The sequence below is a fragment of the Pocillopora verrucosa genome, chromosome 2 (assembly GCF_036669915.1).
Source record: "Pocillopora verrucosa isolate sample1 chromosome 2, ASM3666991v2, whole genome shotgun sequence".
In the NCBI taxonomy this organism is placed as follows: domain Eukaryota; kingdom Metazoa; phylum Cnidaria; class Anthozoa; order Scleractinia; family Pocilloporidae; genus Pocillopora; species Pocillopora verrucosa.
In genome coordinates this window covers 710185-731781 of record NC_089313.1, presented here as the reverse complement: position 1 = coordinate 731781, position 21597 = coordinate 710185, and the positions used below count along the sequence as shown (strand labels likewise).

At 38.0% G+C, this 21597-nt stretch overlaps 5 protein-coding genes across 5 annotated transcripts in view; 3 read left to right on the top strand and 2 right to left on the bottom strand.

The window, feature by feature from the left end:
• Positions 1-2008: 2008 nt before the first annotated feature.
• On the top strand, positions 2009-3256 carry LOC131782509 (centromere protein V). Its single transcript, XM_059099245.2, has 3 exons — positions 2009-2182; positions 2279-2348; positions 2998-3256. Exons 1-3 carry the CDS (start codon positions 2085-2087, stop codon positions 3253-3255), a joined length of 426 nt encoding a protein of 141 aa, XP_058955228.1. The 5' UTR covers positions 2009-2084; the 3' UTR covers position 3256.
• A 1097-nt stretch (positions 3257-4353) lies between these two features.
• On the top strand, positions 4354-6867 carry LOC131782508 (centromere protein V-like). The gene is made up of 4 exons (XM_059099244.2): positions 4354-4492; positions 4571-4640; positions 5316-5588; positions 6241-6867. The coding sequence occupies exons 1-3, from the start codon at positions 4395-4397 to the stop codon at positions 5571-5573; spliced, it is 426 nt and encodes a 141-aa protein (XP_058955227.1). The 5' UTR covers positions 4354-4394; the 3' UTR covers positions 5574-5588; positions 6241-6867.
• Positions 5605-7612, bottom strand: LOC131782510 (centromere protein V-like). The gene is made up of 3 exons (XM_059099246.2): positions 7479-7612; positions 6825-6894; positions 5605-6451 (listed from the first exon to the last, which is right to left on the bottom strand). Exons 1-3 carry the CDS (start codon positions 7577-7579, stop codon positions 6209-6211), a joined length of 414 nt encoding a protein of 137 aa, XP_058955229.2. The 5' UTR covers positions 7580-7612; the 3' UTR covers positions 5605-6208.
• Positions 7613-7697: 85 nt separating this feature from the next.
• LOC131782548 (glycosyltransferase 1 domain-containing protein 1) lies at positions 7698-15494 on the top strand. Its single transcript, XM_059099291.2, has 13 exons — positions 7698-7870; positions 8609-8757; positions 9273-9378; positions 9792-9843; positions 10052-10088; positions 10232-10288; positions 10568-10626; positions 10905-10974; positions 11464-11513; positions 12574-12617; positions 13294-13414; positions 13932-14030; positions 14738-15494. Exons 1-13 carry the CDS (start codon positions 7803-7805, stop codon positions 14951-14953), a joined length of 1128 nt encoding a protein of 375 aa, XP_058955274.2. The 5' UTR covers positions 7698-7802; the 3' UTR covers positions 14954-15494.
• The window catches only part of LOC131782547 (DNA excision repair protein ERCC-6-like), a 15380-nt gene continuing 9270 nt past the window's right edge, over positions 15488-21597 (bottom strand). The window contains exons 16-22 of the mRNA XM_059099289.2: positions 21420-21563; positions 19170-19318; positions 18610-18710; positions 17942-18214; positions 17181-17269; positions 16335-16637; positions 15488-16013 (exon numbers count right to left, since the gene is read on the bottom strand). Coding sequence (XP_058955272.2) covers positions 15863-16013; positions 16335-16637; positions 17181-17269; positions 17942-18214; positions 18610-18710; positions 19170-19318; positions 21420-21563 — 1210 coding nt within the window. The 3' untranslated portion in view covers positions 15488-15862. The remainder of the gene's footprint in view (positions 16014-16334; positions 16638-17180; positions 17270-17941; positions 18215-18609; positions 18711-19169; positions 19319-21419; positions 21564-21597) is intronic.

The window sequence follows — 21597 nt, the reverse complement described above, 5'->3', positions numbered from 1 at the left end:
CTCCTCTGCTTTGATAATTCATGATATGTTCAACCTCATCCAATTATTGCTTGTTAATGCAAATCTGATTTTACTGCAACTGGTGTGCTGATTCTCCCTGCCCAATTGGCATTTTGGTGATTCAATGGTTATGAGTTTGTTTTTCTTTTGTTTTTAGGGTGAAGGCCACATCTCTTGTTACACTTATAACACCCATCTTGAGCTAAACACTATTTCTGTACAACATGTGGAATTCATGCATTCTATCGACCTCGCAGTAATCCTAAGGCTTATGGCATTTCACTACATTGTCTGGATGGAGGAACTGTACAAAAAATTGATACAGTCGTTATTAATGCCCTTGACTGGGAAAATTGGGAAAAGTACTTGATGGAACATCCAGGTGCCTCAAACTACACTGATAATGTGCAGTAGCACCAAGAGTCTGGGGTTGGGGGCAATAAAAGGGAACTCTGGATGGAAATATACCACCATGGCCTTAGCTGACTATTGACTATAAGACTTCTCGTCCAGAAAGACTTCCTTTTCAAGAGGCTTAAGAATCATTGTTTTGGTATTAAGCCAAATTATTTTAACTTCTTCACAAGGAGTGACAGTTGAGCTACCAAGAGGGTAAATTGGCAACCTGATTGTACAACTCTAAGGGTTAAGGGGCTAGATTTTATACCCTGCTTTTTTTCTTGAGTCTTTTGAGTATCAAGAACCGTATAACCATGTCTGTTGTTACACACTCATTCAGGCAGTATTATAGGTTGCACCCCTTGAGAATGTTTCATGGGAAATGTTCAGGAGGTAGTTAGGAGTTGATAAGATTTGCCTATAGTGTTCAAATCTACAACAACCTCATGATGTGCTGTTATAATGCTGCTACTTAGCTGTGTGAGGCCAAAGAATGATATCAAATTTGTTGTATGTAAATTATTTGAATATCAAACAGTATTTTCATTGTTTATATAGTTGGAGGTGATTATTTATTTTAAGCCACACTCTGAGAAGAAGACTCTGATACTGTTACTGATAGCTATTAGTTTTTGGGTCTCTGGTTCCCCACGTGATGACTTAAATGCTGGCTTGCCATCTGTACATTGATGTGATATTTTTTTAAAATTGGTTTTGGATGTTTGAAAATAAATAATACTTGGACAAAAATGTTCTTTTCACTTTGTTTTATGTACAGGGTAACAGATGGAAGTACTGTATTTTGTTGAAAAAATTGCAAAAACTCAATACCCTTTTGAGCAAGAAAAAGGTATTTTTTGGTTATTGTTTTTAAGTCACAAGACCTAAATTTTCATTTTGCTGAAGTTGATTTCCCCTCAGGAAAGAATTTATCACTTGTATGTACAGCTATTAGACCTATGTTTGTGACCTTTTTTTAAAAAAAAAATGAGTTTTCCCCTTCTAAAGTTTGCAAATTTGAAGTAATTTGTTTGAAACTTATTATCAATTCATAACCCGAGTTTGTAAATTATTGACTGAAGTTGATTTGAACAAGATGTCACGATCTTGCTTTTAAGCCTCCCCTCCCTCACCCACCCCAAACGTTCCCAGCCTCCTCTCCCCTTCCTGCTGCGCCACCTTCTCAGTTCTTGCCACATTTTGACGTCATCGGTGATCTCTTACAGACCAGGCAACACGGCATCTGTTAGATATACCTTGATGGCAAAATGAAAATTAGATAGGACAAGCGCGGTGTGCTGTATTATAAAGGATTTTTGAAAATTCACGATGAGTCGACCAGCTTCCTTAAGATAGAAGAGATAAGAAACAATCCGCAATTCAGTTAAACAATGTACTGCTGCGAAATTTTCCATTCAAAGCAATTTCAAATTCTTTTATTTTATTTTTGTCTTTTTAATAGAGCAAATTACTCTATATATCCTACTTTTCACCTAATTCAAATCACGTCAAGGAACGCCTGCGTGAAAACAGCTATAACTTCAGTCGACAAGTAATTTCGTTGCGTGACTTATTTTAGCTAAAACAGATTGCGTGAGTTACTAGTGGCCCGGATGCATAGCCAACGTAAACTAGTAACCGAGGCGAAGAATTTTGAGGTGAGTCCTCCTAATTTCTTGTAAATCATGTCTGCTGATCTTGTTAAACACACCGGAGGATGTCACTGTGGAAGAGTTCGCTTCGAGATCTTAGCTAAACCCGTGCTGAAGGCTTACGATTGCAAGTAAGAGGACGCTATTTTTAAGTTTTTTTAGATTTGACATGTAACGGAGTGGGTTTTGTACATAATCTACCTCTAATTTTTCATAATTGTCATCAGCTGTACCATTTGTGTGAAAAAAGGGATGCTTCTCGTCTGTCTCCCAAAGGAATATTTCAAACTAACGCAGGTATGAAGAATTTCACCAGTGCATCATGCAAAGTGACCGGTTGACATAATTAGGTAAGCCCCAACTCCACCCCCAATACAAGCCCCCCAGAGGGGTTCCTCCTGGAGATTACCCCTTTCATTAAGTTTTTTTTAAACTCGAAGTATTTTCTGTGTTGTTGTTTTATTTCCATAATAAGCTATACTTGATAAATTCCAACTCTCTTTGCACATAACAATCTTGTGATTGTACCAGGGGTATTCTCTGCAACTAAAGCGTGATTCTCATGCCCACAGAACGTCAGAACAGCCTTGACTACAACATTTTTTCAAAACTAGTTCAAGCATCATTGCCTTCAACAAATCATATAGAGATAATTCTTTTAAAGTGATTATACCTTTACAAGGACATTGGATGTTCATAGGGAGACTATTTAAAGTCAGGTTCTCAGTCACCATAAACGAACAAAAAAGCAATTAAGCAAAAATGGGTGGGGGTCTGGAAAGGAGTGAAAAAGGATGTGTAAGGGGGCAAGGGGAGAATCCTTGCTTTCCTCTTGATAGTCCTTCCCCCCCCCCCCCCCCTTGTAATATCTCTTGGTTGACTTTAAATTCAATCCCTTATCATCCCTACATTGTCATCATTCTCATTACTTTCTTTTTCTTCCAAGGGAGGAGAGCATATATCCTGTTACACTTTCAACACCCACCAAGCTAAGCACTACTTTTGCTCCTCTTGTGGCATCCACCCATTCTACCAACCTCGCACTAATCCTGAGGCACGTGGCATTTCACTGCAGTGTTTGGATGAAGAAGAAACTAAAAAGAAAGCAGAAGTTGTTCCATGTGATGCTACAAACTGGGAGAAGTGGGAACAGTACCTTAATGAACATCCAAAAGCCCGAAATCTCACTGAAAATGTGGAGTAGTATTCAATTTTAATTAATTCAGTTGTTGATGAATTATCATCAATAGCTTACTGTTAGCTGACATACAACTTCCTGTTAACCCATTCATTCTCAAGATCTCATCAGTAATTCTCTTTACTGCATGCTATGCAATTCTCATGAATCAATGACAGAATCTGACCAACTGTGCACCTACCCCTCCCCAAACCCAACTTTAACCCTAAGTTGTAATCAGTTGACTGTTGCTGTGTTAAGGGAGGGGTGGTGCACAGTTGCTCACATATTGACTTTGACCCATTCTTGTGTTAGTTTGGAGGGGTAAACTACTTGTACAACCAAGTTGTAAAGGAAAGATAAGTTAACAGAAATCTCAACACAAGAAATACTGTGTTATATTGTATAATTTGCGTGTACAATTTAACAAAAAAATATTTAACGTAGCAGGTAACGTAGCAGCATCTGCAGAATGCCACAGGCCTGCTAGCACCGACATCATCTCTGTTAATTTTGAGGGAATATTACACTAAATACTTACAATACTAAGTTTTGTTAACTGAGGAACTGTTTAATGTACTCATATGGTCATTTGTGATCAATTTAATGGAACAGGTTCAGTATAGTGTAGATGGTATATCGTTATGCGGTAATTTGGTAGGAAGACCTGTGTCAGTCATTTTGGCAGTATGTGTATTGAATTTATAGCAAGTTACTTAGGGTTTTCATTACCCTAGAGAGAGAAAAAGCATGCGCTATGTTGTAGAGGAGGTTCAGGAGGTTACATTCACGATGAATCCAACTGCTTCCACCTAGGAAAGGAGATTAGAAACAAGTCCGAGCTTAGATAACAAATGTGTTGCAGCGTTGTCCCCAACCAGGTGAATTACAAAACACAAATTTCCCATTAAATCCTGCTCATCACCTAGGTCACAGTCGCGTCAATGAATAACGTCTTAAAAATAGGCCATTTAAACTTCCGGGATTGGCTTTACAGTTGTAAAAAGAATCACTATAATGTTGAAATAACAGATATTTCGGTTGCGTGACAAATTGCGTGACATCCGGCCCGTCTTAGGGACTGGCCCGACCGCGAAGCCAACACAAAATAGTTTAATACCGTGGCAAAGAAGTTCGGGTTGAATTCTCTTAAGTACTAGTAGCTCATGTCGGTTAATCTTGTTAGACACACCGGAGGATGTCATTGTGGAAGAGTTCGCTTCGAGGTCTTAGCTAAACCTGTGCTGAAGGCTTACGACTGCAAGTAATACAAGCTATTTTTTGACTTTATTGGAGCAGATCGTGAACATAATATGTCTCTAACTGTTAATTTTGTCATCAGCTGTACCATTTGTGTGAAAAAAGGGATGTTTCTCGTCTGGCTTCCAAAAGAAAATTTTAAATTGACACAGGTATGAAGGTTTCCTCCAGTTCATGAAGCTAAATGATGCGTAGGTATAATAACAAATTGAAAGTTCTCCCTCCACCCCTGATTCAAGTCTCCCTGAGGGGTCTCCTTGGCAGCTTACCCCCTCCATCAAGTATTCATAAGCCCTTAGTGTTGTATTTTCAGGGTGCAAATGAGCTTTACCTGATACATTCAAACTCATTTGCACGTAACTTTCCTGAAACTGTCCTGAGTTTATTCCCGTCAACTTTCTTTCAGTGGACATGATTTACACCCCTGCAGTGCAGATCAGAAACTTCGATCTCAAATCAGCTCATGCTTGTCAACCAGTTTCTTGACCCAAATATAAACACCTGGCTTTTACAGCCTTGACAGGCACATTTTTTTATAAACAGATAAACTATCATCCCTTTCATCAGATTATGTTGACAAAAATTGTATTTGGAATAGATCATAATTTCCTAGCAACCTTGAATGTTAAAAGGGAGACTTTTAACAGTCAGGATCTCAGTCTGTAGAGACAAACAAGAAAGCAAGAGGGAAAAATAGTTGGGGGTCTGGGATAGAGTGATAAATGATGGGTGAGGGGAGTCCTCCCTTGTGTTTTTTTTTTTGCTTTCCCAGCTTTTACACTCATCAGCGAATCATCCCTTCATTATCATCATTTTTTTCTTCCAAGGGAGAGGGGCATATATCTTGTTATACCTTCAACACCCACCAAGCTAAACACTACTTTTGCTCCACTTGTGGTATCCACCCATTCTACCAACCTCGCTCAAATCCTGAGGGACGTGGCATTTCACTGCAGTGTTTGGATGAAGAAGAAACTAGAAAGAATGCAGAGGTTGTTCCATGTGATGCTTTAGACTGGCAGAAATGGGAAAGATACCTTGATGAACATCCAAAGGCAAGAAATCTCACAGAAAATGTGGAGTAGTTCCAACTTCATTAGGTAACTTATCATCAACAACATCCTTTTTGCTGCAAGGATGTATAGATGTAACTTATCATGGGACCTTTTATATTGCAACTTCTTGTTAACACTTTCACTCTTAAGATCTCATAAGCAATTCCCCTCACTGTCTGCTACACAATTCTCATGAAATAAATTCAGAGAATTTGGCACTGGATCAAATAATATTCCTCTAACTGATATTTTTCTTTATTCTCATCACTTGTCTTCTTGATATCAGTTGTATTGATATTGTAAGGAGAAATTCTGTCTTGCTAAATCAGGGTAGATATAGGGTTAAACTCTTATTACAACCAAGTTGTGTGGGAAACCAAGAAATTGATGAGAAATTTTTTCATTTGAGTGTACAAATTTAGCTAAATATAATTCTACATAGAAGGTGAGTTTTTTGAGGAATGTGACAGGTCTGTAGGCCTGGACATCATCTTCACTAATAGGCTTCTAATGGGAATATTTCATTAGAAAAATATAATAATAAGTTTGGTTATCTTAGGACCTGTTCAATGTATCCCTATGGAGATTTGTGACTGGTCTAATGGAACAGGTTCAGTATAGTGTAGATGGTATCATTCTGTGGTTATCCATTAGGAAAGCTTCTGTCACTCCTTTTTTGATCGCTCTTTGATTCCAGGATTTTCAGCAATAAACTTCTCCCAATTCTGACCATCGCAATTCTCAACTTCAACATCCTCCACTGTACCCTCATCTAAACAATGAGGCATGACTCCATAACCATCAGGATTAGATCGAGGGACGTAAAAACTCTGCACACCACAGGTCTTGCAGAAAAGGTGCTTTGCAGCATGTGTATTAAATGTGTAGCAGGTTAAATTGTCTTTACCCTAGAGAAAATAAAATGTATCCACTGATATATCATTGATTTGTCAAGAGTATTACCCCCTTAAATACTAGAGATGGAAGTAATGGCATTGGTCAACTCTTAGCTCTCACAGCACAATCTATGGATCACAGCCTATCACAGCACCACCATTTGCAATTAGACATGAATATTCGATGATATTCAACTTATTCAAAAACATGATTGGATAACTTTGGTGTTTCACATCATTAGTTTTAATTTAGGCATTTGAGATTCATCCAAGGCAAGTGTAAAGACTACTTAAGAAGATCAGATGTATTTTTTTAACAATAAAAAGCCATGTAACTTGTTTTGAACAGTTTGATTAATTGTTAACTTGCTGTAACAGTATGTACCTCTAACAAACTTAAATGATCCTTTGGAACAATAAAATGCTTGTTTTGTTTCTTCTTGCAAATACTGCAGCTGTGTAGCAAAAAGAAAGTTATGAAGGAGCAAAAAGGTGTAAAATGATTTTTTGGAATCTTGTTTTGCCCAGCTTGACAAAAATGAAAACTGACATCCACAAGAGAGTAAAAAAATAGTCAATAACCTCAGCTACTCTTTATAAGTTAATTAACATTTATAACAAGACCAATGGTATTATCAATGATTTGAAATTACCTGGGGCCGCAGGTTATTAAGGAAATGGGAGACCTTCAAAAAGCATCTTACCTAATAATATTTTTTTACCATGTTGACAGAGAGATAACTCTATTATAAAAGATCAGCTGATAAAAATTCTAAATTTAATTTTGCAATGAACTGAAAAAGAGTCTACAGAACATCAAGCTAGTTTTTTTTTTCTTTAAGACCAGGGAGATGGGTGTAAGAAGATGGCGGACACCACAGAGTGTAACTTAGTCATATTTGTGAATTAGACTTGTTTCAAAGTTTGAAACTTTTTTGTTTCAAAGTTTGAAGCTGTGACAACGTCTGCTAAAATCCATTGTCTCTGCATAGATTTGTGATGGGCTAATTCGCATCCGAGTTTCCAGGTCTTAACTTACTTGCAGTCGTACACATGAAGTATTGCTGGGGCCATCACTTCAAATCGAACCTTTCCACAATGGCATCCACCCTTATGTTTTACTAGCTTTTCATCCGCCATTTTGACCGCGAATCTTTATGAGTTTGGTAAAGAACGAGTTCCAGTCGGGGGCGGGGATCGGGGCGGGTCAAATACCAACGCGTGGTTACCAATTTAGATTTCCACCTTACACGTAAACAATTTCTGTTTACTTTAGATGTAATATAAATACAATGTCTTGATATTTTTGTGACACTTGTTCTCGAAAAGTTTATTGTCCGGTAGTAGATTTGGACATAAATTCATGAAGATCTTGTTCCTTGCGTCTTTGACGACGGAAACTGGAAATTTCTCCACCGCCGATCGACTTAGGTAAGTGTTCGCGATCTAATAAAGTGTTCGTAATTGTTTTATGTTGGCGAACAGGTACTACTATCAACGATTAACCTCGAAAATATGTAATCGGAGGTCACCTTTTGGTCGCATTTTGGGAAGGTAATATTTCTATTCGGCAGATTTATCAATTAGAAGAGCTTTTATTTTGTTAAAATATAAAGCGGAATAATATCAAAGTGCCCTTAGATATTGAAAGATATCTGCCGGTTCTAAAGGTCCATACGCTGACCGGTTTGCAATTCTCACAAAAATTTCGTGGCTGTGTGTATCTGTATTCGGGAAATATAGACATTAAAGATTCACGAGAACTTTTCAGGACTTCTTTGCCCGTCAAAACCTCGTGTAGCTAGTTTAACAGATTAATATACCGGAAAATTAGATTTATTTTCAAAAATAATGTAAAAATAGTTTAATAAACAGGCTAAATGGCATATTTAACTATCGAATATTGTTTTGAGTTTAGTGCAAAAATTTCTTATCTACTTCAGTTTGAGGGACTGAAAACCAATTTTTTTTTTATGATTAGAGCAAATTTGGAAATATTTTGTAAGTGTTTAGATAATCTTTGGTGATTACGTTAAATAAATTTTCAGAAATTGAGAAGAAGGAAATCTCACATATTGTAGGCTTAGAAAAAGTAAACAGGCACATATATGTGTTTCAGGGTACTGCAAGTTTAAAGTATCTTTTCTTTTCTCGCTGGTAAATTCCTAGGAGGTGTCTCACTGATTATGACATAGCCTGCTGCTTGCGTTGTGTGACATCCTTTGAAGACAGTGAGTCAGTAAACAAGTTTGTTAAAACTGATGGTTTCCAGTGTGCCATCGGCATACATGCTTGGAGAGCTGGACGACTATTATTAGGTAAGTCAGTATCTAAACTAACCCAATACTAAACTTTTGAAAACACCCTTCCTGGACACAATTTTTGCTTCTACCTGAGTTTGTCTTGATGGATGATAAGATCTAACATTATTGAGACACAGGCAGACTCATATGGGAATCTGAGACAGGAGTCATGAATCTATTTGATTATTGATTCTGTTATAATTTTGATCAAGGTTGCCTGCACAGTAGTTAATCTGCATTTAACATGTCATCAAAATGCAACTTCTCCCAACTAAGTCAGGGTGGAATTTTTGTGTTGCATCTTGATATGAGATGTTAATCTCTTTGCTAATATTCATGGTAATGCATAGAAGGAAGATTGGAGAACCACAGATCTTAAAAACGGAAGGGTAAATACTGCAATTAATATTAATGTGTGATAGATAAATTGAAAGAAATGGGTTGAGCAATTCTCATTAAACATAGTAATTATAGAAAGTGGATATGATAATTAAAGAGATATGAAAATTTCCTTTTTAACCCTTTGCCAGATTGCCCAGTGCCATTTGCCATCATATTTGGAGGAACAGATCTTAATGAATATGACAGAGACAAGGAGAAGTTTGAGACTATGACCAAAGCCATCAGGAAGGCAAAGTAATGAGATAAACTCAGAATCAAATTTACTTGCTTGTTTGTTTAGAGATTTTGCTATGTGAAAGTGGATGGATCATACTTTTTATTACAGTTAAGGAAGGACATACTTTGGAAGAGAAAGAACTGCAAACTATCTATTGTTACCAGTCACTTCTGGTAATTTCTGAACATCCTTTGAAATCTTGCTTGAGGGGGCATCTTCAGACATGTTTGGTCCTTTCACAAAAAATCCTGGAAAAATAATTTCACACTTCTTTGGGACATTATAGCATATTTAAAGTGTCACTAGGTGATGTATAAGGAAATCAAAGTGTCTCAATCATGATTTTAAGCAGTATAATTGTAATGCACTTTTCCACTCTCTCACATGACTTTTATTGCCACTGAGTGTTCTCATTCATTTCTATTATCAGGTACCTTGTGGCCTTCAGCTCTTCAATGAAGAATCAAGCAGTGGTTCTGTGGGTGGGTTTTGAACAATAAAATTATTATCTGTTAATATTAAGATTTGAGAGATTAAAGTAGTTTTCAATGAATGCTAAAAATGGTCTTTGCAATCATGGAGATTAGGGCACATTTCTTGTCAAACAATTCACTATGACACATAGATGGTGCTGTTTTTCTTTTTTTTCTCAACACAAAACATTGGTATTTTTTCCATTTTGCTATACAGCCAGATTGTGAAGAGAAGATAATTTTACAGCCACAAGGTAATCAATGAATCTAGCTTCATAAGTTTAGTTTAGCATGCATTTCATATTATTTTTTTTATGTTTAACTTGAAAACAAAATTGAACCTAAAAAGGTCATTACTTATTGCCTTAATCAGTCTTTCACTTCATAACTCTTGCAGCAGTTTGTGTTGAGCCTTCAGGATTTCTGTTCCATGACTACTGCAAACAAGTCATTGGTGAGCAAATAATAATCTGCAACTTAACTATAATAGTGTTCTAATACTAGAGTTCAGTTTTCTGTCATTTATCTGAAGTTGTTCCGTTTCACCTTGGTTTTACTTTTCCTTGTTGGCAATTGAAGGTGAAAAAACCAATGAGATTTTTGAGTGGCTCTCAACCCTACCATAAGAATATCCTAAAGCCATATTAAATGTTTGTTTTGGATTTGTTTTGTTGTTGATGTTGTTTTCAATTTTGTTTATAGTTTGATCAGTGTTTTTTTGTTTCTTTCTTAGATGCACAGAGACAACATCAAATTTCAAATGGTTACCTTAGTCACAAACACACTGGCTTAGTGAGTTAATCAAGAATATATTTACTTTATGAATTACACTAATCTAGCTTCACTCTCTAAAATTTTGGTATTTCAGTAATCAGACCCGAGAAGTAACTGCATAATAATATTGCAAATCTTCAGTTACTACATTAAACAGATTAAAAGAAAATAATATCTCTTGCTGTATCTTGGCCTGACTAATGTTTTTCACATTAATGTATACAGCCTCCTTGAAGTCCAAAACAGTATATTATCAGAATCAGTTTACCTCTTATGACATCATTTTGTTTTTACAGACTGTGTTTTTGTTGGTTGCTGGTTTAAGGCGAGTGAAAGACCCTCTTTATCTGGCAGAGTCAATATCAGGTGGGTGTGATGCTTTGGTGCATTGGTGTGACAAGCCAATCAGAGTTTATGTACCATGGTTAAACCCACTGACCCCTGAGAGTGATTAGCATCTCATTTCTCCTTACAGCATCACCCCTGAATCACACATTACAGTCATGAGAATAAAGGAAATGATTACCAACTCAAGGAACTCTTGATTGTGAAATAAATTCTCCTCATCAGCACATTAGGAAATGTTTGGGAAATAGTATGGAGAATATGCATACTGATGTTAGGGTGTGGAGGGTTAAGTTAAGACTTTTCTTAACCCTTCAATTTTAAGGGCATAATTTCCATTGTCGAAAATTATCTTCATTTTCACTTCATGTTAGCTTGATAATGTGTTGGAATTGTAAGAAGGAAAAAAGAAGTAGTTCATTATCTGTCAATTGTTCCAACTAACACCTTCCTTGATAATTATTGTTGTAGAGGCATCTATAATACTTAGAACATTAATTCTTCCCTTAGAATGGCATAAAGATGACAATAGCATTCACTTAGTCATAGTAGGACCAGAGGTGAGTTTCTGTTTAAACCAATAGGAATTTTTTTTTTGTTACTCTGTTGGTTTATCACATGGGTCTAATTACTTGAGCACAGGTGGGTGGGGATGGGGTGATTAGGGATTTTCCACCTCTTATGCCACTCCCCCTCACCCCTCAGTTCCCATTCTGCTCTCCATCCCTCACTCCTCATTCCTCCACCCCCATCCTTGCTCCATGCCCCCCTCTCCTTACCTCTCTGTCCCTCTCCCACAAACCCTTACCTCTCTCTCTCTCCTCTCACCCCAACCCTTCACTTTTCTGTCCTCTTCACCCCCCTTAACCTTTTCCTCCTTCTCTAGTGCCCCTCACTTCTCCATTGTTCTCCCCATCCCTTCCCCCTCCATTCCTCTCCCTCCATCGCCCGCCTCTCCATACCTCTGCCCCACCCCTTACTTCTTCATTCTTCTTCAGTTCTTTTCCAATAGGCACTTCTACATCCTTCTTCCCCATTCCTCCCTCTCATCTCTTCATCCTTCTCTCCCCACCCCTCACCTTTCCATCCCTTTTTCTCACATTTCACTTCTCCATCCTTTTCAACCCACCCCTCACCTTTCCCCCCTTCTCCCTTCCCCCCCCCCCCCTTCACCCCTCACCATTGCATATCTTCCTCTTCCTTTTTTCATCATGTCTCCATCATCCATCCCTCATGCCTGGCCTCTCTGTCCTGCTCCGTCTCTCTGACCCTCATTAATCCTTACCCTCCTCTCCTTATATTTTTGACTTAAAATAACTCATGCACCTATTTAGTTTCTCACAGGTATGTATTTTGTGTAAGACACAGCACTCGGATACTGCACTTTTAAGTGAACATAAAATTATATGATTAAACTTTAAACACTTGCATCACATAATCTTTAAAAATTGATATTTGCTCAGCTTAAAGCATTAAATGGCTGATTAAACTTGAGAGAGCACCGGTTAAATTAATTTAATTTAACTGCACAGCCATCATAACACACGTGCACTTAATTTAAAGAGCTTGATGAATTTGTATTTTATGTTTGCTTTTGTTTTCTTTCTCTTATGTTAATAGCTTGACACTGAATTTGCGAGAGAGATCAAATCTAAAGTGCAGAGGTATCAATAACTGGATATAAACATAAATAAACCTCTGTGTACTGAGAAAAGGTTTTTAGGAAGAAAACGTGTCAATGGCCTGAAATTTAAAGGATTTTGAAAGTTTTGTGTTCTTGACAAAATAAAACAATATCCTACACAAGAATTAAGAAATTAATTTAGATTCCAGATTCCTCCTCGGGAACGAAGAACCCTCTGAAATGTGCCTCACTCCCATTGTGTGAGTTCATGGCTCATTTGCTAGTAACACCAAACTAGTGCCTGGGAGGCAGGGTTTGAATCCAGTCAAAGCCTAAATTTTTGTCAATCTTCTTTTCTACAATTTCCTGTAAAGTACAGCTGATCTGCAAGGATCATTGCTTTACCTGAGTTCATAATTTGCAAATTTCATACCATAGGCTTAATTACTCCTGTAACTAGTAACATTTTCAGTTCTGCTAAATGGTTTCTCAGAAGAGATTTGTTACACTCCCTTTTATGTTACTTGACGTATGTGGGGTACTAAACTTCATGTTACTAATTTTCCAAGATAATTTTGCAATGGCAAAAAATGTGAAAATGAATCCCCAATATATAGATGAAATATATTTCCTCCAACTACAGTGCATAAATACCACAGCTCAGGTTTTTAAATTTCATGGTTACTAACTTTTGGAACTGTAACTATTACTTGTAGATTTCCAGGAGTTCACATTTTTCCGCCATTGCCAGCATGTGATCTCCATGCAGCAATGCAAAGCTGCTTCGCTGTTGTAAACAGTTCAACCAGTGAAGGAATGGCATCTGCTCTTTTAGAGGTTAGTCAATCAGTAATAATCATCTGAATCGCCGCAAACGGACTGCATCAGAACTAAGACTCCACTTCCACTTCAAGTCCATTGCAAAAGGCAGCACGTGCGACGAAAAGAAACGCACGTGCAATGTTAGGATCGCGTGCGCTGCCTTTTGCCATGAACTTAGAGCGCAGGCGCAGCTTGATTTGTCTTGGTTCAGGCAGCTGTGGTCAAACATAGATCGCAAACTCCGATTGGTCCGTCTGCCATTAAATATTAAACTCAAATAATTGGTTTATTTCAACACACACTGTAATTAGTTTATTGTCAGAAAAAAGTGACTAGTTAAAAATCCGATTATTGTTATCACAGAAGAACGAATTTTTTTCAAGCAGTCGCACACTTTTTTTTTCTTCCTGTAAATCGTTAACGACTTCAGACCGGTCAATTATCATAACGGATGGCCTTTCGCCATGGTGAAATGTGAGGCCTTTTTTCCTTTTCGAATATTCTAACTTTTTATGTTTTTGTCCGATAACAGTCCATGGCACTTGGTGTTCCAGTGCTGGCACGAATCATTCCTGGAAACTCTGCAGTGATAAAACACAAAGAGACTGGTATTCTCTATAATTCACCCGAGGTTTGTTACTCAGATAAAGTTTTCTTTTTCCCGAAAGAAAAGTGACGTAATTAAAGTAGTATTGAATTGACTTTCTAAAGTGCCTCTAATTGCTCTATTTATACATTTTGTTTTTCAAGAAACACATCCTAGCCCAATAAGATTTTATGCTTTTTCTGCATACATTGCAGTGGCGGATCTACGGGAGGGGCCTGGGGGGGCCGCCCCGCCCTCCCCTTCCCTATTTTGGGTAAAAAAAAGAAAGAATCGCAGAAAGAAGAAAAGCCGGCAGGGCAAGCGACAAAAAACCGGGTCCCCCCTTAGCTCGAGGTCTGGATCCGCCACTGCATTGTTAGTTACCTTGATTCTGCTTGTCACTGTAATCATATTAGAAATATAAGGTTTCAGTTTTTGAACACTTTTTTTTGAAGGCGTTGTGCTAAATATGATGTCTTTATCGAAACTTTGCTTTCTTTAGCCTGTATATAATTTTGTTGTGTTTTGCTCACTTAAGTTAACAATACCTGGTGTCATGACCAGAAGAAATCGTTGATGCCTTGAGAATTTGAAAAGGCCTTAACTGCGCTTAAAATCGACGTAAATTATCAACTAGAAAATCCAACCACAATAGAAATAACGTATTGAAGAAGTCTAGTTTTACTAATGTACTCTTCACTCTTAACATTAGAAAATTGTACCATGATGTTTCTTTGTTGTTTCCCTTAAAGGAATTTATCACACTTGCCAAAGAATTAAAGAAATCTCCTCGACTTCGCAACTACATAACAACGAATGCTAAAAAGTACATTGGCGAGCATCACTCTGTTGAGAAAGAAACTAAAACATACAAGTGGCTTGTCAAGAAACTTGGTTCACTTCAGCGGCAACAGTCTGGGTCCACCTTTGAGGAGTCGAGGGAAATTCTGACAGAGCAAGTATGTTGAAGAATGTGCACAATGCTTCTGAAGGAGTCAAGAACAGGAAAATGTGGCGAAGGGTTGCTCAGCAATACGTGAAGTAGAAGTGTTGGTAATGGTCTGGATTGGAGGGTCATGATCGCCGCCGCAGGATCTGGGTACAAGATTAGTCCCAGCCAACACCCCCATTGGATGATGTGTAAACGCTTAAATATAACCTGAAGGAAATCAGTATTTCTTTACCAAGCGAAGACATTTTACCCGCGTTCTCTAAATTGATAAAACTTTTCTGGAAAATGGAACGGTTTTCGATAAAATTTGAAAGTCGGTACAAAAAAAATCTCCGAAAGTAGACGCTTTTGTCCGAAATTGGACGTTACCGTCCGGAAGTGGACGGTAATGTCCGAAAGCGGTTGTAAGTGGTTAAAGTCAGACACTATCCTTCGCTTAAATACAAACACTACACATAAACAATCAGCAAAGAAGTTAAAAGAAATATTACAAAAAATTGACCCAAAATTTTTAATAATTTCATTTGAGTAAAGATATATCATTGTCTTACTTTAAATCTGAAGGAATGTTTTCAACCAATTTGTAAATTTTATACGAATACTTATACAACGAATTTCCTCGCGTAAACTTACATGGTCGGCAGTATAGCTAAACAATCCTTCTTTCCTTTACTTGTTTTCAGTGGGAATAGTTGCACAGATTTGCGGAACCACGAAGAATCACGAGATGGAAGCATAACGGCACATGCAAATTCATCTTTCAGAATAGCTGATTTACATTTCTAATAGTCTGCTCACTTTTTTTCTTCCCTTTTATTTTAAAATTTCAAAAAAAAATTAAATTTTAAATAATTTAGCTTTATTGCCTCTTTTAACCAGTTGCGATATATTAACCCAACTGTAATCGAGCATTCTTCATCAAAAGCTATGCTGTTTCAATCAACGGAGGTTGGAAATTCATTTGCTCAGCCAGCTCCAGAACTTTGACATGTACAGAATAATCACTGTCCATCAATTCTAAGGCGTCCATATAGTGCATAACAGCCTCCTGTACCTTGCCTTCTAGTTCCAGTTGTCTGTAAATGAAAGAAAAATACCAAGAGGACTGAGGCGAGCTACCCAATTATCATTGCGCGCCCAGTCTCCTTTGAGTCCTCGCATCGTGATTTTCTGTCATTTCTCGTTCTTATAGCACATCGTAATCCAATAAGCTACTAACAAAAAGCACGAACGTCACCCGAGTTAAATTGAGTTGCAAAAACATCATCAGAGTTAAATCCGAGTTTCATGAACATTACCCGAGTTAAATCCGAGTTGCACGAATATTACCCGAGTTAAAATAACCTAACTCCGGCAAATTTTTAGAATGATAAAGAATCATGTCAAACAGCACAAACCTTCCATTGACGAGACACAAGTCGTACTTCTCTCTCTCTGATGAGCTGATCACACATGCACACTTGTGTATCTTGATGGCATCAGACACATGTTCCCCTGAGGGACACTGGCTCGGCACAGAGCCTTCCAATTCCTCGTGATCTTCATCTATGTCGTTGTTGTCATCCTGTGAGCTCTCGTGTTCCTTTAGCTCTTCATCATCCTCATCAACATCATCATCATCATCGATCACCGGAAGTTCAATCCTCTGACTCATACTTTTCCGTCTGTTCTTCTTCAACACAGCAGGTGAGACATCGATACTAACAGAAAGAAACTCAATTCATCAGGTAATATATCACACAATTCATATATTTTAATAACCAGCGTGATAGACTTACTTCCCATCAACGCTTCTGCCAGCCCGCGAAAAAACGTCTGCGATCCCAAACGATTTCCGTGAAGTCATAATTTTTTTAACCAATCATATTTTGGCCCTTTTTTGGTAAAGCTAACAAGCGGGGGGCAAAATGGCACCCTCTGGAAATACGGCTGTAACACTGACGGACTGATATTCCAAAATCACCAAGCAGTCAATACCTGCACCTTTTGGATTTATTCTTACCTCTATGGTAATCATCTAAAATATAGAACTATTAAAGTACTTTAAAGTTTCCCTCGGTTACAGGTCAGCTTTCTTCTTAAAAGAAACGAGTTCCACGTAGAGCGACGTAGTCCCGTTAAGTTTATCCCCGAAAACCGTTTAAGTTTCACAATTACGCCCAAACAAACTATTGAAATACTCCAGTTGACTATTAACAAAATGAATACAAACGAAACTGTTGTGTATAATACTCCCAGCATACATTTCAGGAGGGGGAGAACTCTCCTTAGGAGCTGCAGGAGAACAAAGATCTATGAGAACTGGTGATGAATTCTGTGCTGATCTTGAAGCCTGGTGGGAAGAAAAGAGGAAGTCAGCTATTCAGTTAACATCGCAACTGTGAAACACAAAATTACAAAATTCTCTCTTACAAGCCTCTCTTCAAGGGTAAACCGTGAACCGAAGGGACAGAGCAAAATGTCTGTTTTAGAGAGGTGTCCGTAACGAGAGGTTCGACAGCATAAAGACAAAAGTAAATGAAAACAAATCGAATAAAACCGGTCAAAAAGAAAAATATTAAAAAATAATCTTAGAAGCAATGTGTGCGGTTCACCACATGTTTTTTTGTAAGCCATCATTCGATCATTCGACAAATATCATTCAAAATGAAAATATTTCACAACTTATGATTGCCTTTTGAAAACAGAGACTAAGCTTAAGGCTTAAAAACTCTAATAGATCGATGTTGTCACAACAATCACATGCAAACCACTCCGAGTATAGAGGATAAGGTTGTAAAGATGCTGTATCAGTGGGTGTGTTATAAGATGATTTGGTTTTATCACCGGAGTTGATGATGTAAACTGGCCACAGTAGAGATTTTCTAAAGTCGACGTTTCGAGCGTCAGTTCTGACGAAGGGGCTAACACTCGAGATGTCAGCTGTGGAAAATATTGACGGGGGCCAATTTACATTATCAACTCGGTTAATAAAGGCAAATAACTTTGAGTATAGTTCACAAACCTGACTTGGCTGAAATCTCTTCGTGTCGTCGCGTTTGGGTATAATGAACACCTCACTGTCAATTTTCGCCTGTATTTTTTGCCGGGCAGTCATGGTATTTTCACTCGAAGGAAGAGAATGCCGTAGTCCCTGGGGTATGACTATTCTTTCCTGGTTATCTGAGATCTTTCGGGGGCAGGTGCTGGGGACTCCCGATGGGGGATATAAGGTACCGGGTCGAGTTTGTCCTGAAAATCCTGATTCAGCTGCGACTAAATTCTGGGCTCTGAGAACCTTAAAAAAAAGTGCGAAAATAAAACAGTGCAAGTGGTAAAATCCGCCTAAAAGTATTAATGGAGGGACATTTGAAGAGCCCTCTGGGACTTTCAGGCTGAGAAAAATATCACTATGTATTCTTTAAAATATTTTTCTTAAGGAGAGAAAAATCTAACATCAGATCTGCTTTCGTAGTCTCCCTCGTACCATGTGTTTGGTTTATCATTAATTAATATGCTTTCCCCTTCCCACCCCTCCCCCCCCCCCCCAAAGCGTTGCGTGACATCCCAACCACGGCTGGGAAAGAGATTAACAGCCTCAACGTATAAGAAAAGGGGATTTGTCGAAGTCTTAATATTAAAGAAATTAAGCGAGTAGTTGATATGACGAGATTAAACAGCGGGATAACTTACTCTGGCTTGGATGGCCTCCCTGTCTGGTACTGAATGTTCATCAGCTGTTTCCACATCTTCATGAGAATACATCAGATCATGGTCAGAAATACCGAATATGTCTGTAGAAAGGCAACACTTTATTAAAATTCAATGAAGGTAATGGCTGAAAGTAAACTGTTACTCCCCTTAAATGGGGCACTATTTGTTCCCTAATCCACGGGCTAAATAATTTCTCAATTCTTTCAAAGAAAGAGATCAAGGACATTGAAAAATAATGATAAAATAGCAAATGACGTTCACAATTCAGAAGAGACAAATTCAAGGAACGTAGCTGGCCCGACAATTCACGTAAAACGACCTCCATTCCTAAAGAACCCAGATCCCACACTCCAAAGTAGATGCTACAGATTTGACATGCCCCAATTCATGCCCGTCAAAATTGCCACCGTGCATGTATTGTTAGTGAATGAGAGATCTTTATAAAGAGGATCGGTAAACGGTCTAAATTTCATGAAACGTTTTTAAGGTGGAATAGTTAACAAGTATCTATAAGGAATTGTTTACTTTCAGTTACTCACTTAAGGTGTGTAAAAACTTAATATGTTTTTCCAGTTCATTGTCAGTTTTCCTGTGTTTCGAGTGCATCTGATCAAGCTGTAGTTGCGTTTTTGAATGATGAGGATCTTCCAGTGTGAACAAGTCACGTAACTCTTGGTGACTGAAATACCTGTAAGATGAAGTCATTTTTAGATTAAAGGTACTTTTTCCCTTGTTCAAGACAGAGTAAGCACTTAAAATAAATGACAAAACCTCTTTGAATGGAGAAGTTATGATGACAAACGGAATTGAGAAAGTCATGTTCAAACCGGCACTGACAGCCGGGACCCTGAGGGCTCATTAGGAGCGAAACAAGTGAAAAACCAATTCAAACTATAGATTATAGTTTGGTTCTTGCCCTTCTTTGTCACCCGGTACAGGCATATGAAATAATATGTAACTGCAAAAAAGATGGAGTTTCTAAGGTGGCCTCATGAACCATAAAAAGATCCGACCGCAGCCTATTCAAGAATGGTTTCTTTACTTTCCTTTATCGTAATGTCGATTTATATTATGTGAGTCAGGATCGTGGACGAAGTATTTGAGTGTCCACTATAGCGAGAAAAAAACAAATCAAATGTCGCACTGGGGTAGGGGTATGAAATTGTCCATATTAACAATCAAACAAAACACAATGAAACCAGTGCATAAGTCACTTACGTGACAAACAATCAAACAGAACACATACAAAACAGTGCGCGAGACACAAACGTAACAAACAGTCAACAGAACACATACAAAACAGTGCGCGAGACACTAACGTAACAAACACTCAACAGACCATATACAAAACAGTGCGCGAGACACTAACGTGACAAACAGTCAACAGAACACATACAAAACAGTGCGCGAAACACTAACGTAACAAACAGTCAACAGACCATATACAAAACAGTGCGCGAGACACTAACGTAACAAACACTCAACAGACCATATACAAAACAGTGCGCGAGACACTAACGTGACAAACAGTCAACAGAACACATACAAAACAGTGCGCGAGACACAAACGTAACAAACAGTCAACAGAACACATACAAAACAGTGCGCGAGACACTAACGTAACAAACAGTCAACAGACCATATACAAAACAGTGCGCGAGACACTAACGTAACAAACAGTCAACAGAACACATACAAAATAGTGCGCGAGACACTAACTTGACAAACAGTTAACAGAACACATACAAAACAGTGAGCGAGACATTAACGTGACAAATAATCAAACAGAACACATACAAAACAATGCGCGAGACACTAACGTAACAAACAATCAAACAGAATACACAAAACAGTGCGCGAGGCACTAACGTGACAAACAATGAAACAGAACACATACAAAACAGTTCGCGAGACACTAACGCGACAAACAATCAAACAGAATACATACAAAACAGTGAAAGAGACAAACGCAACAAAGAATCAAACAGAACGCATTCTAAACAATGCGTTAAGACTAAGGCAACAAACAACAAAACATACGAAACAGTGAGCGAGACACTAACATGACAAATAATCAAACAGAACACATACAAAACAATGCGCGAGACACTAACGTAACAAACAATCAAACAGAGCACACAAAACAGTGCGCGAGGCACTAACGTGACAAACAATGAAACAGAACACATACAAAACAGTGCGCGAGACACTAACGCGACAGACAATCAAACAGAACACATACAAAACAGTGCGCGAGGTACTAACGCGACAAAGAATCAAACAAAACACATACGAAACAGTGTGCGAGACACTGGCGTGACAAAGAATCAAACAGAACACAAATAAAACAATGAAAGAGACACAAACGCGACAAACAGAACACATTCTAAACAATGCGTTAAGACTAAGGCAACAAACAACAAAACAGAACACATACGAAACAGTACGCGAGACTCTAATGTGAAAAACAGTCAAACAGAACACAGAGAAAAGTCACTAATGTAACATACAATCAAACACAGTGAAAACAGTGCGCTCTATACTAACGTAACAAACAAACAAACAGAACACATACAAAACAATGCGCGAGACTAACGTAACAAACAGTTAAGTAGAACACAGAGAAAACATTGCACGAGATACTAACGTAACAAACAATCAAACAGAACGCAGAAAAAAACAGAGCTCGAAAAGAGCGCGAAACAGTATGTCAACTAATAATCGAGTAGAACAAACACATGACCAGCTGGAATTCCCCACGAAAGATAAAACGATCTCTTTGGTTTTACCTGAAGGGATTCTTGGACAAGCCTGTGGTCTGCTTCATCAGAGCATCTTTGAAGATCTGCTTGCGGTAAATCTTCTCTTCAAGTGTTCCACATGTGATTAGCCGGTAAATAACAACAGTCTTTTTCTGTCCAATTCTGTAAACTCTGTTTACAAAAAGGACACCAGATCATATCTTTT